This window comes from Malus sylvestris, chromosome 16 (genome assembly GCF_916048215.2).
Source record: "Malus sylvestris chromosome 16, drMalSylv7.2, whole genome shotgun sequence".
Classification (NCBI taxonomy): domain Eukaryota; kingdom Viridiplantae; phylum Streptophyta; class Magnoliopsida; order Rosales; family Rosaceae; genus Malus; species Malus sylvestris.
The window spans coordinates 10065806-10082734 of NC_062275.1; the positions used below are offsets into that span (position 1 = coordinate 10065806).

Consider the following 16929-nt stretch of genomic DNA (forward strand, 5'->3'; position numbering starts at 1 on the left):
TCCATCTTCGTATGTATCGAAATGGTAAGATCAACAAAGAAACACCCAAACTTAAAGAGTATGTATAAACGAATTTAACCTGTGGCAGTTTGTCTATGAATTTAGCAGCATTAGCAAGCTCTATAGAAGCCCTTATTTCATCGTTAGTTGCACCGTCCTTCCCATAAGCAATGTTATCTTTGATGCTAGAAGTAAACAACACGGGTTCCTGGCTGACAAGACCTATTTTCTGTCGGATCCATTTCAGCTGGAACTCTTTCAGATTAATACCATCAATAAGAACTTCCCCAGCTAAGGGATCATAAAACCTCTCAATCAAACTGATCACAGTTGATTTACCACTTCCGCTCTGCCCAACCAAAGCAGCAGTTGCACCACTAGGTATTGAGAGAGAAAATCCATGGAATATTTGTTCATCTGGTCTTGCAGGATAACTGAAATAAACATCCCTCAGTTCTATGTCTCCATGGATGTCTTGTAACTGCTGCCCATTAGTGTCATAAGAATCTATCTCCGGCTTTCTGTTAATCGTCTCAAACATTTTATAAGCTGCAGCTTTTCCAGCAGCAAATGCACTCAGGCATGGAGAAGCCTGCCCAAGAGACCTGGAAAAATATCACAGAGACATGTTCATGTCATGATATTCTGAAGCATAAAATATTAAACTTTGAAGTGAAGAGTGGGAGTAGTCAATAACTTTAAGATATCACAACTTGAAGTGTATGCAAAAGTGAAAACATGTTTACTAGTGCAATCACGCAACGTTCACCAAAAATTTTCATCAAAATTTATCGAAATGCAACTTACATGGAGGCAGTCAACGCAGAGAAAATTACATTAATTACTTCTCCTCCAGTATATCCCTTTTCAATTATCATCTTTCCGCCAAACCATACAGCGAAACCATAACTGGACATTATAATAAACAGAACAACACCAATCCCAAAACCAGAAGCCAAACCCTCGTGCACACCCGACTTGTAAGCTTTTATTAAGGAATTGTTGTAATTAGCTATCGCCTGTTTCTCTCCTGTAAATGATACAACCTGCAAGGGAATGCTCATCGTTTTTGTTCCATACCAAGATAATATAGAAAATAAAATTATAATTTGTAGACAAGTAGGCATACAGTTCTGATTGAACCAACTGTCTGCTCTACCACAGTTGATGCCAGTGAATAAGCAGTTTGCCCACGGGATGCCATCTTCGATAAATTGATGCCCATGACAGCACCTGAGAGGACAAGAAGGGGAAGAGACGATAGCATGACAAGGGTGAGAAGCCATCCCTTAAGAAATGCTATTATGAAGCCTCCAATGAATGTGGCAATTAATTGGATGAACCTTCCTACCTGCAATAAGAACATGAAAAAATTAGAGGCTGTTAGAGAAAATGGAAATCATTTAAGGCTTTTGTGTAGCGTGTAAATACCTTCTCGCCCATGGCCTCTTGAATGAACACAGTATCACCGGACATCCTGCCAATAATTTCCCCAGTGTTCGCTTCTTTATCGAAAAAACCAACATCTTGCCTTAATATTGTTTTCAAGTATAAACCTCTTATTCGTGCAGCCTGTCTCTCTCCGGTGATCATCCAGCAAGACATCTCTGACATATAGCAAAAGATAATTTATTATCTGAGTTCCAATAAGCCAAGCTATTTCTTCAATACTGTAAGGTTGCTCGGTAATACTTACGCAGAAATGCAGCAGCACCAGCTCCCACAGCCAAGTAAACATACTCTAGAGCTACCTGAGGATATGATCCTATTTTAGCAACTAAACCGCAGACACCAGAAACCAAGTTAAAAGTTCAAAAATAGAAGTTCAGACACAAATCCTAATGTAACAACCACTTGGCGGCTGAACTAGAGAAGATTTGAATCGAGTTCATGATTCCAAGCAAGTCCTTTAAAGTGCACCCTTTTATGTGGGACTTATAAGACACGGAATGTTGGACTGTTGTCCAATTTCATAAGTTTAGTCTTAACATGTACGAGTTCAACACACAACGCCATGACATTTGTGTCGTTTAATTGAAATAGTTTCCAGGCCCCAGGAGTAATTCCTAGTGAAGATGTGTTCGTAAAGAAAACTTTTCACCAGGCTCTAGCCACAGAACATTTACCTTCGAAACTGCATCCACAACATCTTTGGTATTCTCAGTTCCTCCAAAAGAATTAATGATATCTCCCATGATTACAGTCATTAGAGGCATACAGAGCCCGTTTCCAATGGCGCTGATTACACCAACAGACATTAGCATGCAATCCAAGGAATCAGCGAAGGAGAAAAGCTTGTAATATGGTACTGTTTTGGTGCCATCCTGCTTGTTCTTGATCGTATCTTGCTGGCTGTTTTCAGAATCCTCCACTGCTGCGTGCCCGTTTGTTGCTGTCGTGCCCTGCTCCTTGACCACATCGCCCTCCACAGGATTTACCTCAGCCATGTCTCTCACAGGAGTAGTGTTAACTTGCTGTTTTACAACACAAGCAACTCAGACAAGTTGGATGATGAGATCAGAGCCGCAACAGGAACAATTTATGGTTTGAATTACCAACCAAACTTTGTCTTTAAAAAAAAAAATTTTAAAATATAGTTCACCAAAGAATGGATGGAAAATTTGTTGTAATATACTAAAGGATTTGATTATTCAGCCAAAAATTAAAAAATCATTCAGCAAAATGTTTGCCAAGAAAAATTATTCTTCAAAAAAACAAAAAAAAAATTCAAAAGCTTCACATAGCAATCATGCAATGCAAGGAAGCTAATTCTTGTGAGTATTTTACATCAAAAGAAGAAATAAAAACCTGCAGAGAACAAATATTTACAACCTCAGCAGACTAAATTCCATCCTCCACAACACACAAGTAAGCACTAATTAACATGAAAGCGAAGAATCAAATCAAAAGACAAAGAGAAGGAAAGCAATGCTGCTCAAGGAGAGAATATATAGTAACATAATGAGCAATGAAGAAACAGACTTCTTACCACTTTGTGAGAATTTGTTGCGTAATTCCCTGCCAAAATATTGCTTTTAGAAGCCGCGATCAGTCAAAATTCAAAATTTCCAGAACAAAAGTTGAAAAAAAGTTGTTACTTTGAACTGAGTTGGAAGAAATACGATTCGAGTTCTCTACTTTTTTAGCTTTGATAGGATGAGTTTTCTTTTTCCTTTTCAGTTCTTCTGGGAGTGTGGAAATGTAATGGTAACTTTCGGTTGGTTTGGCATTTGGGTTGTGATCGAATATATCATATCAGATCCTTTGTCTGCTCTGCTGTTTGTAAATGGCGACGCAGCCGTCCTATTTCGGTGTCCGGTGGTCAATTGTTCTCAATCATCATGAGACTTCGGAAAATAAATAAATAAAAAATTATACTCAATCATCCTGCCCCCCGCCAAAGTTTTGGTTTTGTTTTTCTAATTACATGCTTTTCATTTCTAACAAAAATGCTACTCTTACCACATTTCATAGTTATAGCATGATGTGGTCATGTGTTGATGGGCCCTACCTCTATTAGAGAGGTTGTGTGGATGTAAATTTCTTCCTCCTTGATCTTGGACAAAATTGCACCTACAAAACAATTAACACATTTGGTTAAGGCCAAAAGCCTTACGCGCCCACGATGAATGAGGGGGCTTTGGCCGAAGAACCTCTTATGCTAAAGTTAGAATTTAGAGAGAAAAGTGATTATAGAGTTTTTAGAATTTTGCAAGAGTGTAGACTTACGTTTTTAGAGAAAATGGGGTAGTATATGTAGGGCATGGCCTGTCCCCCTTGGAGAAAAGGTGGCCGGCCCTTTGGGATGTTTTTTAATGTATTTTGTGGTTAGTGGGTAATGTAATTGGCAATTAATGGATTAATTAGGTAATAAATCCATTAATTAGCCAATTAACATATTTTTAGAAGTTATGGAATGATTAAAATAAATAGTTAATTGATTAACTAAAAGGGGAAAAAGAGGTAAAAAAATATATGGAATGAAATAGGTTTTGGGAGTTACCTTATAGAAGGGATTTGATGAGATATGTTTTGAATTGTTACCTATTTTGGGCACTTTTGGCTTGATTGAGGGATAATTGTCCACTGCTCACGTGTAGGAATCCTGATGTGCCTCTAGGGTAATTTTGTCATTTTCACCAAAAAATCCATGTGTCGCCTCTTGATTATTTTTGGCTCCACAAGTTGTACATATGGAGAGATTTTTCAGTGTGCTGAGAACATGATCCGAAACACCAAGTGTAATAATACAATTGGTTGAAAACTTAAAAAAAAATTCCAACTAATTGTATTATGACACTTGGTGTTCCAAGCTGTGTTCTCAACACACTGAAAATTTCCCGTACATATAGAGAATGAAAAATGTAATAAGTGTAACATTACTCTCTTTCTAAACTTCGGGTGTACTGAGTTGAAGAGATAAACTATTAAAATAATTGATTTTGACATAGGATCATATTTTCAAACTAATGCAATGCAGAATTGGATATGATTTCAAAACTTCAAATGTAGTTTGAGAAAATTGATATGAGCTAACGCATAAGTCTCACATGTGTTCTTTTTAATATAGGACTAACGGAAGTTTTATATGTATATATACACACATAATGATTTCTACTCTACGTGATAAAAGTTTGAGCTACGCCACACGTTAACAATTAACAACGTATCGAACTTAATACAATTGTATAATACGTCATTATTATTTATGTGAGTCGAATATGAAACTTACGTGGTATCACCATAGAACCGAGAAAGTTATGAATTCAAACGCAATTGCCAAAAACTTTAGGGGCATTTAGACTCTAGGACCTAAAGAAGATTATTTTTTCATTATAACCGGGATGCTTTTATAAATCTAGTTTTAGTCCCTAACTTTAAAACTCATTATCAGTCATATTAAATACCCCTGCCCACTTTTATTATTTTCAAATTTTCTTTCTAAAATTCCTAATTTAATCATCAACTAGGCCTTGAACTAGGAATTTTTATTTCTACAAATCAAATTTAGCAATTTTAAATTGAAGACTTTTTAAAACATTTTGCTAATGAGAATTAAACTATATAAATCACAAAACCAAACAAATAAACTAATATGCAGACACAATAAATAATATATAATAAGAGTACATGAATATATATATAGGTGCATATATATATAGGTACACATATACACATAGGTACATATACACAAATGTATATATAGGTGCATATATATGGGTACATAAATATATATTTATGTACATATGCATAGGTACACCAATTATGTATACATATATATATATATATGTGCATACAAACATATATGTATTGTTACCACTTAAGCAATTTTTTTTACACGTATTGAATACGCATTAAGTAAAAATCTTTAATTTATAATACTAAAAATAAAACAAAACAAAAGTTAATAATTATTAGCTAGATTTTAGGTGATATATAATCAAAATCAATATTTAATCTTACACCCAACTTTAATGAAAAATGTATTTTATTTAGGGATTATAATCTAGTTTCCTAAAAACTTTATGACCACATGAGAAGGTGTGGTATAACAATAGGACCAGAAAAAAAAGCGAGGCTAAAACTTTAAACCCAAACCCATAATTAATAGCAGCCCTAAGAAAAAATGATAAATTTGGCCAAGACTTAACTAGAAAGGACAAACTAACCTATTGGGTTGTTAATGGATAACCATTAAGGCTCGCTTAGTTTGATTTCACCATAGTATGGTGGTGAGATTGTTAGTGATGATGAATGTGTAATGGTGAAATCAAACTAAATAGATCTTAAGAGCAATTCCACGTATTGTCGAAGGGCAAAGGCTAGGACTTCTCAATTGTCCTTTAAACTTAAAAAACTCGTCCACCGGCCCATAAATGTAAGCACAAGTGGTGAATCAAGCCAAGCTCAACCTAGTGATAGTGCAAGAATCACCTTGTGGTCCACCTACTGACTTGGTTGACATCAGCCACATTATACTATTTTTATGTGTCTGGCAAGTGTAATACACAGGCATCCAGGCGAGTGGGCCGACTTGTTCTACTGTTGTAGGGCCCTCATGTGGTCCAACAACCTAGTTCTTTTTTAGTTGGTCACGTGGCGCCTTGCAAATCGTTAGATTTCAAACGGAAAAAGATCTCATGGCCTATATTATTCTTGACTTAAAATTTTATTTAACAAATTAAAATGTTGAAAAAAAGGTTTTAAAAATTAAAGAAAAATTAGAAAAAGAAAATATTTTTAAAAATACCTAAAAATGCAACAAAACATAAAAATAATGAAAAAGTATATTTGTGAATAGTAAACACTATTGCCATCGTCCAACAGGTGGAGTTGCAAAAAGACAATTACTTTTTAGAGTGAATAATAATTTCCACAGGGCTACCCTTTCTCTTGCTCTTGCCTAACTAGTTAAATTGCTTTAAAAATTACACATGAACAACCTAATATATTAATTTGCCACCTTAAACACTAACAACCTCAAAATCCTAATAATCTCATAGATGACAAGAAATCAATTTGGTCACCTAGCAATGCATATGTGAAATATTGATTAACATATATTTTATATATCAGTCTCTAATTATTTGTCCTTGTTTTTTTGTTCTCTAGCATTCTATTATTATTTGGTCATGATATATATGCCAACCTAAGCATATCACCGCATTAGGTTGGATATGATGCTGCTTTAGCCCTTAACCACTGTCTACAGTCTGCATAATGGAGTGAGTAAAATAAAGAGCTGGCATTTGGATTTAAGTTCATAATTTGGACAATGGTTAAGTTGTATTGGCGGATTGAGGAAATTTTCTTTCGCTCATTCTTGCCTTTCTTTTTCCCTAAGGATTGTCAAACGGCTTGTACTAGGACAACGGTTGATGTACAAAACTGGATCAACTTAGATCCGACAGTAAAATCACACAAACGTATAAAAACATAAAATGTATCGTGATTTACTTAAATTTAAGCCACATCTTGTAGAATTATCAGAGAGATTATCACCTGCACAATCCTTTAGGTGTGGGTTTTAAACACAAAATGTCTCAGTGTTCGTTGAAGTGGGATTTGGATATTTAAACTCTTATTTTCTCATTGATACGGTTGATGTGGGACATTTCAACATGCCCACTCTAGTGGGTCACATGTAGGAGATCCACACATCGACAATCACGTGGAGCCAAGGAGACTCACCTACACTCGAGGCCAAGGGACCCACCATCATCGCGGGGGCCAAGGGGACCCACCCATCATGTGGCAGTATAATACGAGCTCGCTCCCTGGCTCTAATATACCATATAGAATTATCAGAGAGATGTGCCAAAGGCCCACTTCCAACAACACCAATATTGTCCCCAACTTGGTAATTACCACCTGCACAATACGTCAAGTGTGGGGTTTTATCACAAAAGGCTTTGGTGTTAGTTGGAGTGGGGTTAGGATATTTAAATTCTTTTTTTTTTTCTCATTGATACGATCGATGTGAGACATTTCAACACATCTATGTTGGTGTAGTTTCCATTTTCACTATATAACTGGAGCGGTTATATTATACATAGAGGCTTGAGCCTTAAGAGAGTAAAGGAACTAGGGTTAAGATTACAATGAGAGACCCCCTCCCTAAAATGAGAGTGAAAAGTCCTTTTATAGTACATAAAAATAAACGGTGTAATTATCATGTCGCTGTATGTTAATATATGCATCCTGTTTCATGCGTGTTTGTTTAATAAAGGGAAGACATGATTCTTTTTACAGAGACTAATTGGCCTCTCTCCACATGCAGTCAAAGAGGAAGGAGGAAAATATAATCTTTTTAATATAACTCAGAGCTACGTTAACAAAAGAAAAAGATGCAATCTGACATCAGTCATGACAAAAGCACCGCTCAGTTGTGTTTTTTCCTTCGTTGGATTAAGCTTTGAATTTGTGGATTGGTTAGGGTGGAGTTGTTGTCTTTGATATTTGCTTATTGGCCCAGTTTCTTTTTTATTTATTAAAAAGGACTACCGGCTAGCTCACTGGATCATAAAGCGTTATGCAGATTTGCACATCAGTTTCTGAGTAGATGATGGTGAATTTGGTACCTGTCGAAACAGAAGAAAATGACCAGCGTGATTATAGTATTTGTAAGTCGTAATGGTCACGACTAATAGAAAGGCTTTCTATAAAGTATTTGTAACGGTCATAATGGATATATTTTGTATTATTGTTTAGTAGTCTGAATTAGAAGACCTTTCTATATACTACAAGAAGTCCGATGATTCGTTCAAGTGTAGGGTTTTTATATCACAAAAAACATCGGTGTTACTAGTATTATTATATGTGGGTCTCATTTATATTTGAGGATGGTCTTTCAACACATCGTATGGACGATGAAGTCATTCAAGTCAAATACATTTTGAGCCGATCACACGAATAGTCTACTATATGCTAGATTGCTAGAATGCTAGAATGAGCATTCAACACAAAACCAATTGGATACGGGTGCTTCAATTTGATGTATGCCCCTTGGTGACTTCTCGGAAGAATAATAGAACAGCATCAGGCACTTGCATGCAGTGCAACCAAAGCAGCATAAATGCCATCCTGGATATTGAGCAAAGTTTCATGCTCTCCTTTCTCTGCAATCACTCCATCTTTCACCACTGCTATTAAATCTGCACCCCTAATCGTGGCTAACCGATGAGCAACCACCACCGTGGTTCGATCCACCATGAGGCGATCCAATGCATCTTGAAACTACTTGTTCGGATTCAGTGTCAAATCTAGAGCACTTGTGGCTTCATCTAATAGCTATCTTTGGTGCCTTCATTATAGCTCTTGCAATTGCCACCCGTTTGCTTCTGCGCGCCGGACAGTTGAATCTCGCTCTCCTACGATTGTATCATAACCCTGCATTGTTTTCCAAACTTAACGTGCATTACTCTAAAACTTTCTCGACGTAATTTTGTAATATTTCATCAACTAGTCCTAGTTTAATTATGCGCACAGGAAATATGAACAAATAGAATCACTTATATACTTTTGATCAAACATAGAACTGGGGGACAGTAGACAGACAACAAGCCGTATACTAATGACATATTTCTTGATCCCGGCGTGTTGTGTGACCGCTGTATGCCACTGAAGCTCAAGGGAAAATTTTATAGGACGGCAATAAGGCCGGCGATGCTGTATGGCACAGAATGTTGGGCGGTGAAGCATCAACACGTACACAAAATGGGTGTAGCAGAGATGAGGATGCTTCGTTGGATGTGTGGGCACACGAGAAAGGATAAGATTAGGAATGAGGATATCCGGGGTAAAGTAGGAGTAGCCGAAATTGAAGGAAAGATGAGAGAAAATCGGTTACGGTGGTTTGGACATGTGCAAAGAAGGCCTACTGACGCTCCGATTAGAAGATGCGACTATAGGACAGAGGTTCAGGGCCGAAGGGGTAGAGGAAGACCTAGAAAAACTTTGGAAGAGACCCTAAGAAAAGACTTAGAATACTTGGATCTAACGGAGGACATGACACAGGACAGAACACAATGGCATTCTAAGATTCATATAGCAGATCCCACTCAGTGACTTGGATTTTCCAAGTCTCCAACCGAGAAGTTTTCCTCACTCGGGAATTAAGGGAACACTACCTCAACCTACATGCTCCACTCACAAAGCTTCAACATACAAGCTTCAACAAAAGAAAATTCAAAGAACTTAGCGAAGAAGGCTTTGGTGTATTTAACACAATACGTTGAAATGAAGGAAAGCTTATTTATTGATATCCCCGATAAGTTACAAATATGTACATATACTTGAGTCAAAATAAACAAACAAGAGGGAGCCTTCACAAAGGTTGCTTAGGAGAAGTCTCGGCAGTCGGTAGAGCCCCAGAAAGAGAAGGCACCGGAGGGGGATCATTCGGAGCCTCAGTACTGGACAAAACCCTAGAAGGAGGAGGCATCAGAGGTTGATCATTTGGAGCTTCATTACGCGGTACAGCCCCAGAAGACGAAGGCAATAAATGCCTTTGGAACAAACCCACAAATCTCTGATGATCAAGTAAAACCTGACCATCAGATTCCTTCATCTGGTCAAGCTTCCTCTTCATGTTTGTAGCATAGTCATGTGCGAGCCGGTGCAACTGTTTATTCTCATGCTTGAGCCCTCTAATCTCCTGTTTGAGACTCATCACTTCAGCCGCCAATCATTCAACTTGGCGGGTTCGAGCAAATAGGCGTTGGGCCATATTAGACACAGAACCTGCACACTGAACACTGAGAGCCAGAGAATCCTTAACAGCCAACTCATCAGACCGTTTGGAAAGTAGTCTGTTATCTTTGGGAGTGAGAATGTTCCTGGCCACTACCGCAGCGGTCATATCATTCTTCATCACGGAATCCCCAACGGTAAGAGGACCAGTAGGGGAGACGAATGATGGGCGCTATATGTTGTCTGGAGAAGGCGGGGCTGCCTCTTCAACAAGGTTCAAGTTAAAACAACGGTCGGAGGGGCCAGACATTTTCAAAGGTGTTGAAGAGAGAAGAGGTCGGACAAATCAAGATCTTAGAAGTGCAAGAATGGAGCTTCTACTGGTGGATATTCAAGTGTGCTTTGGAATTTAATGTCAGCCCCTATAAAAATCTGCACTCGACGAAGCTTCAGAAATCGAAGAGGCGCCTGCTCAGAAATCGAAGAGGCGTTTGCTTTCTCAAAAGCGGAATTTAATGTCAGCCCCTATAAAAATCTGCACTCGACGAAGCTTCAGAAATCGAAGAGGCGCCTGCTCAGAAATCGAAGAGGCGTTTGCTTTCTCAAAAGCTGGGCTGCTCAAAGATCACGAAGGCCGATCTCAGAAATTGAAGAGGCTTGCTTTCTCAAAAGCTGGGCTGCTAAGAGACCACGAGGGCCGATCTCAGAAATCGAAGAGGCACCTACTTTTCCAGCCTTGTCAGCACCTGTCACACGCACACTCAGCTTTGCGGAAATTATGGGCATTCTGTCGAAGATTTCTGGCGAAGTAGAAAGCACATGAATCGTACTGTTCAATCACCCACTTCCCACACGCAACAGTAACTCATGGGTACCACAGATAACTTTGCCAAAGTTCTCTGACAAAGTTGAGACACGTGAAGCTTGCAGCTCCCGCTACATCGCTCTGACCAAGAAGGGTAAAAGAATTGCAAAGAAACAACACTAACAAAGTTTAGACACATAAATTTTGAAGGTCTAGCTACCATATTATTACCCACAAGGGTAAAGGAACAGTATCACTGCTGGATAATTGGAAAGTCCCGGTGTGTCAACCTCTGTGCTTCGTGGCAAGGTAGACTAGTAAACATGCCCAACCTTTACTCACATTCGAGAAAACACTCCCAACAGGATTGCTTGCTCCAAAATCGAAGAGGCACCGCCCTCCGAATCTTGAGAGCCAGACTCCCAACATGATTACTTTCTCAAAAATCGAAGAGAGGGTAAAGGAACAGTACCACTGTTGGATAATTGGAAAGTCCCTGTGTGTCAAACTTTGTGCTTCGTGGCAAGGTAGACTAGCAAACATGCCCAACCTTTACTTACATTCGAGAAAACACTCCCAACAAGATTGCTTGCTCCAAAATCGAAGAGGCACCGCCCTCCGAATCTCGAGAGCCAGACTCCCAACATGATTACTTTCTCAAAAATCGAAGAGAGAGTAAAGGAACAGTACCACTGCTGGATAATTGGAAAGTCCCTGTGTGTCAACCTCTGTGCTTCGTGGCAAGGTAGACTAGCAAACATGCCCAACCTTTACTCACATTCGAGAAAACACTCCCAACAAGATTGCTTGCTCCAAAATCGAAGAGGCACCGCCCTCCGAATCTCGAGAGCCAGACTCCCAACATGATTACTTTCTCAAAAATCGAAGAGACACCGCTCTCCGAATCTCGAGAGCCAGACCCCCAGCAGGATTGCTTTCTCAAAAATCGAAGAGGCATCGTTCTCCGAATCTCGAGAGCCAGATCCCCGACAGGATTGCTTGTTCGAAAACCGAAGAGGCACCACTTTCCCAACTTCAAGAGCTGGATCTCCTTGGATAAAGCTTGTCTGTAATCTTCACACGCAACATCAGTTTTCCATATACCACAGACCACTTTTTCAAAGTGCTCTGACAGAGTTAAAACATGTGAAGCTGGCAGCTCCCACTACCGTGCTATGACCAAGCAGGGTAAAGGAATAGCATGATTACTTGATGTTAGGGAGACTCCTATATATGTCGACCTCCATCCCTAACGGACAGGCAGACCTGCAAAAATGCTCAACCCTTTCTCTTATCTGAGAGGGCACTCCCAACGAAGCCTTTCGAAATATTCAGCTTTCTTTCCCCCCGATAATACCTCTGTAAACAAACTATACTAGAGCAAGAATATCTCATATCATCAGGGTTAAAAGCAAGAGTATCCCATATCATGCTTTTTCCCTGTCTTTTCCTTTGGCCTTGTTCTTACCTACAAGACAAGGAGAAAGAGAGCAATCAGTCAGCACTTGGAATCAAGCTTCCAGCCAGGAACTGACTGCCTGGAACCCCTTACCTAATTACTTACCTGGCATTGCTCTCGAGTACTCATCTTCAACATCTTATGCTGCCAGGGAAGATACCGCATCTGCCTGAGGAACAGATAGGTCAAGTGAGAAGGATACAAGGAAGCATGTGGAGACAAGCGTAACAGCACACGTGCCGATACATCCACTACTTTGTCAAAAGCAAAAGTATCCCATATCAGCAGGGTCGAACGTACTCTAGATTTGATGGACTTGTTTTGACCCTCAAATTCTTCAGTCGGCCTTATACTCTGGAGGAAACCAGAAAACCCTCCAGCCCGGTTCAAGAATAAGCCTGTGGAAAGTTACTTCTTCAAAAGCAAAAGTATCCTATATCATCTCTTCTCATTTTTCTTCTCTTTATCCTTCATGCTGCCTGCAAGATAGGGAGAATGTGAACAATCAGCCGGAGCTCTGATTGCTTACCTTGTCTGTCACCTCTTTCAGCAGATCCCCTAGCCCGGCGACTTGGGGGACTCCTACTACATGGTTTGTATCGCGTTTGACCAAGCCTGAAACTACAAGTAAGCTTCAAGTGAAATTGATACATTACCTTGTGCATCTCCACCAGTTACAGATACCACCCCTGGATGGAGGAAGAGTACTTCCAGAGAAGATGCCACATCTACCTATGAGATAGATAAGGCAAGTCAAGACGATACCACACTCCGGTACTTAGAACTTAGAAGTTTTGTGGTTACGAGATCATTCTCCCACAATATTTCCTAATGTCATTTGTACTAAATCATTCACTTGTACTCACTAAAGGAGAGCTTGAACCTATGTACTTGTGTAAACCCTTCACAATTAATGAGAACTCCTCTATTCCGTGGACGTAGCCAATCTGGGTGAACCACGTACGTCTTGTGTTTGCTTTCCTATCTCTATCCATTTATATACTTATCCACACTAATGACCGGAGCAATCTAGCGAAGATCACAAAAAGTGACCGTTTTCGCTACCTAGGATCTATCTTGCAAGAGAACGGAGAATTAGATGGAGATCTCAACCATAGAATACAAGCTGGATGGATGAAGTGTAAGAGTGCATCCGGCGTGTTGTGTGACCGTCATAGGTCACTGAAGCTCAAGGGAAAATTTTATAGGACGGCAATAAGGCCAGCGATGTTGTATGACACAGAATGTTGGGCGGTGAAGCATCAACACGTACAAAAAATGGGTGTGGCGGAGATGAGGATGCTTCGTGGGATGTGTGGGCACACGAGAAAGGATAAGATTGGGAATGAGGATATCCGAGGTAAAGTAGGAGTAGCCGAAATTGAAGGAAAGATGAGAGAAAATCGCTTTGTTGTTGTTGTTGTGGTTGTTAAAATTGAAGGAGAGAGGTCACTCAGTACTACGATATGATGATATTCATCTTCACTTGGAAGTGAAAGGTCTTAGGTTTGAATCTCGTGAATGGCGAATTCTATACCAAATTAGGTTGTCAATTGTGTGGCTTAGCCGAACTCCCCCTCCCCTTAGTGTAAAAATATTGATGTATTAAAAAAAATTGAAGGAGAGAGGAATAGAGTGAGAGAGAAGGTGGGAGTGAGGAGAGAGGGAGAGAGGGAGAGAGATTGTTTTTTATTTTTTTTAAAAAAAATTAGATATGATAAATTTACATGTAGGTGAGGTTTAAAATAAATAGCAAAATGTTGTTTTGTGAAATTACGTTACTATCCTTAACTTTTTTGTTGTGATAGAAGATAAAGATATATTTTCACCCTCTTTTGTTGACAAAGAGGGTTTCATTAATGTAGTTTTAGATTATGTAATTGTTATTTATTATTGTTATTGTTGTTACAAAAATTTCGATATAGTAACGGAAAGCGGCAAAGTGATTGGAAAAATAGAAGGTTTTTCGGTTTGAATAACAGAACAAGAGTATCTTTGCTCATATAATATTTGATATGAAGTATAAGTAGTATGAACGTATGTTGGATATTAGATACATATACTTTCTTTAAAAATAACACATGTATATTATATAATTATAATCTGCAACTAAACAAACGAATTACGTGAATAGGGCATCTGCCCCCGGTGAGCTTGGCTTTGTCCATGGATGCAATCATGCATGCAACCACCCAGTTGGATGTTAAAGTTGATGCAATCATGCAACCACTCGTCAAATTTGAGCCAACCGTAAGGCCTGGTATCTAGTATAGTGAAAGACTCAAGGGTGCCGAAGACTTTGTGCAACAGGAAAAAGGATTCAATAAAGTTGTCGAATCTCTCTTGCTCCACGTGAAATTGGATGAACCTTTATCTAATGAGTTTAATTAGAGTAGAAAATTGGAAGTGGATCTTACTGTAAGCGGTTTAGTGCATTTAACAATTCACATCAAGTTCTATGTTCGATTTTTCTTTTCCGAATACCCTTTGTAAATTATATAAAAAAAAATTGAATAGGAAAAATTTATGTAAACAAATCCAACATTATTAAGGGTTGTATTCACAAGTGTTGTACTACACTTCAAATTCCAAGTGAAGCTTTCAGGAAAGAAGAAAAAAAATGAACGAAATATGCCACTCGCTAATTTACCTCTTTGCAAAGCTCTCTACGATGAGGTACTTGCATGGAGTGCTACCAAAGAAGCATAAATGCCATCCTCGACATTGAGCAAAGTTTCATGCTTTCCTTTCTCTGCAATCACTCCATTTTTCACCACGGCTATTAAATCTGCACTCCTGATCGTGGATAACCGATGAGCAATCACCACCGTGGTTCGATCCACCATGACACGATCCAATGCATCTTGAACAACTCGTTCGGATTCAGCATCAAGCGCACTTGTGGCTTCATCTAGTAGTAAAATCTTAGGGGCCTTCATTATGGCTCTTGCAATTGCCACCCTTTGCTTCTGTCCGCCGGACAACTGAACACCCCGCTCTCCTACAGTTGTATCATAACCCTGCATTGTTTTCCAAACTCTATGCATTAATCTCCATCATTCTTAATATATTTTCGTAATATTTCATCAACTAGTCCTCAGTTATGCAACACCATGGCAAAAGTGAAATACATACATATACAACCGGTTATATACTTTAATCAAAGTTACAACTGGGGGAAACAAAATAGACAATAAGTTGTATAGCGTGCGTTTATTGACAATTTAGTGTCTCTCCGGTTCAATTTTTTATTAAAATTTTGTGACCGGCCCTATTTGTGCATAGATGGACAAATGTGTTTAAGTTAGTGCCTACCTGTTGTAAACTACTGATGAATTTGTGAGCGTTTGCCAATTCTGCTGCAGCTATAATTTCAGCTTCCGTTGCATCCCCTTCCTTTCCATATGCAATGTTGGCTCGGATTGTGTCATTAAACAATACAGGCTCCTGGCTCACCAGCCCCATTTGCCGTCTTAACCACTTTAACTGTAGCTTTTGGATTTCCATTCCATCCAGTGTAATGTAACCCGAATCAGGATCATAAAATCTCTGCAACAAGGAGACAACTGTTGATTTCCCACTTCCGCTTTCTCCAACCAGAGCAACTGTCTGCATAATGTAAATCAAAATGTAAGTTCCAGTAACATAAATCAGACTAAGAATTCCAAATCTTTATATTGATTGAAAAGGAGGAGTAAATGTACAAAGCATGCTAGTAAGTTACCTTGCCATGATGGATGGTCAAGCAAAGATCCTCAAAAATTTGAACGTCAGGTCTGGTTGGATACTTGAAGCTCACATGTCGAAATTCAATTTCTCCCTTAACATTTTCTATAGTTTTTCCTGAGTCGTCACTGGAGTCTATCTTTGATTTCCGGTCGAGAATTGCAAATATGGAAGCAGCAGAGCTTTTTACTTTACTTACATCAGGGGCTAGGGATCCAGACTGAGACACTCCAACAGCTGCTATAGTGAGAGCAAAGAAAACCTGTAAACCAGGACAACAAATGTTAATGGACTGAATCGAATAATGAAGATTTATTTCTCAAGTAACAAGTATTTATTTAGCAAAGTGCGCATCCTGCAGTTATGTTTCCTGAGCTAGGTAGTAACTTGAAGACTTGTAGCATAACGTAGAGAAACTTACCCGGAAAACATCAGAGAATGTCGTCTTGCCTGCTGCAACAAGTCGGGCACCAGCATAAAAACTACAGGCGTACACAGAAAAAAGAAAAAAGAATGATAACCCAAATCCTATCCCACTGATTAACCCTCGTCTTATCCCTGTCTTAATAGGGCCTTCACATTTTCTCTGGTATAACTCCATCACCTTCTCTTCAGCACAGAAGGAAGCAATTGTTCTAATACTCCCTACAGCATCAGTCGCTACTTGACTTGCCTCCTCGTACATTTTCTGCAACCGTTTAGAATTTTCAGTATTGTTAGAAAACGGATTAGTCTTATACATGTTATG

The 16929-nt window shown here is 39.0% G+C and overlaps 1 protein-coding gene and 2 long non-coding RNA genes across 11 annotated transcripts in view; 2 read left to right on the forward strand and 1 right to left on the reverse strand.

Annotated features, from left to right (window-relative positions):
• LOC126607568 (uncharacterized) overlaps positions 1-15545 on the forward strand; it is a 36706-nt gene extending 21161 nt beyond the window's left edge. The window contains exon 2 of the long non-coding RNA XR_007617667.1: positions 15385-15545. This is a non-coding gene — a long non-coding RNA (uncharacterized LOC126607568). The remainder of the gene's footprint in view (positions 1-15384) is intronic.
• Positions 1-16929, reverse strand: part of LOC126607548 (ABC transporter B family member 11-like) — a 30670-nt gene that overhangs the window by 3320 nt on the left and 10421 nt on the right. For 4 of the 9 annotated variants that reach the window (XM_050275182.1, XM_050275176.1, XM_050275175.1 and 1 more), the window contains exons 10-13: positions 16603-16869; positions 16180-16443; positions 15771-16064; positions 14979-15475 (exon numbers count right to left, since the gene is read on the reverse strand). In XM_050275182.1, the coding sequence (XP_050131139.1) occupies positions 15122-15475; positions 15771-16064; positions 16180-16443; positions 16603-16869 (1179 nt within the window). In that variant the 3' untranslated portion in view covers positions 14979-15121. Of the gene's footprint in view, positions 1-79; positions 606-807; positions 1047-1129; positions 1352-1431; positions 1608-1696; positions 1752-2126; positions 2475-2832; positions 2876-2989; positions 3400-8793; positions 8890-14978; positions 15476-15770; positions 16065-16179; positions 16444-16602; positions 16870-16929 lie in introns of those variants that run through there. The other 5 variants (XM_050275181.1, XM_050275180.1, XM_050275179.1 and 2 more) reach the window with 5 other exon arrangements.
• On the forward strand, positions 11224-12883 carry LOC126607570 (uncharacterized). The gene is made up of 2 exons (XR_007617670.1): positions 11224-11305; positions 11524-12883. It is a non-coding gene; the product is annotated as an uncharacterized LOC126607570 (long non-coding RNA).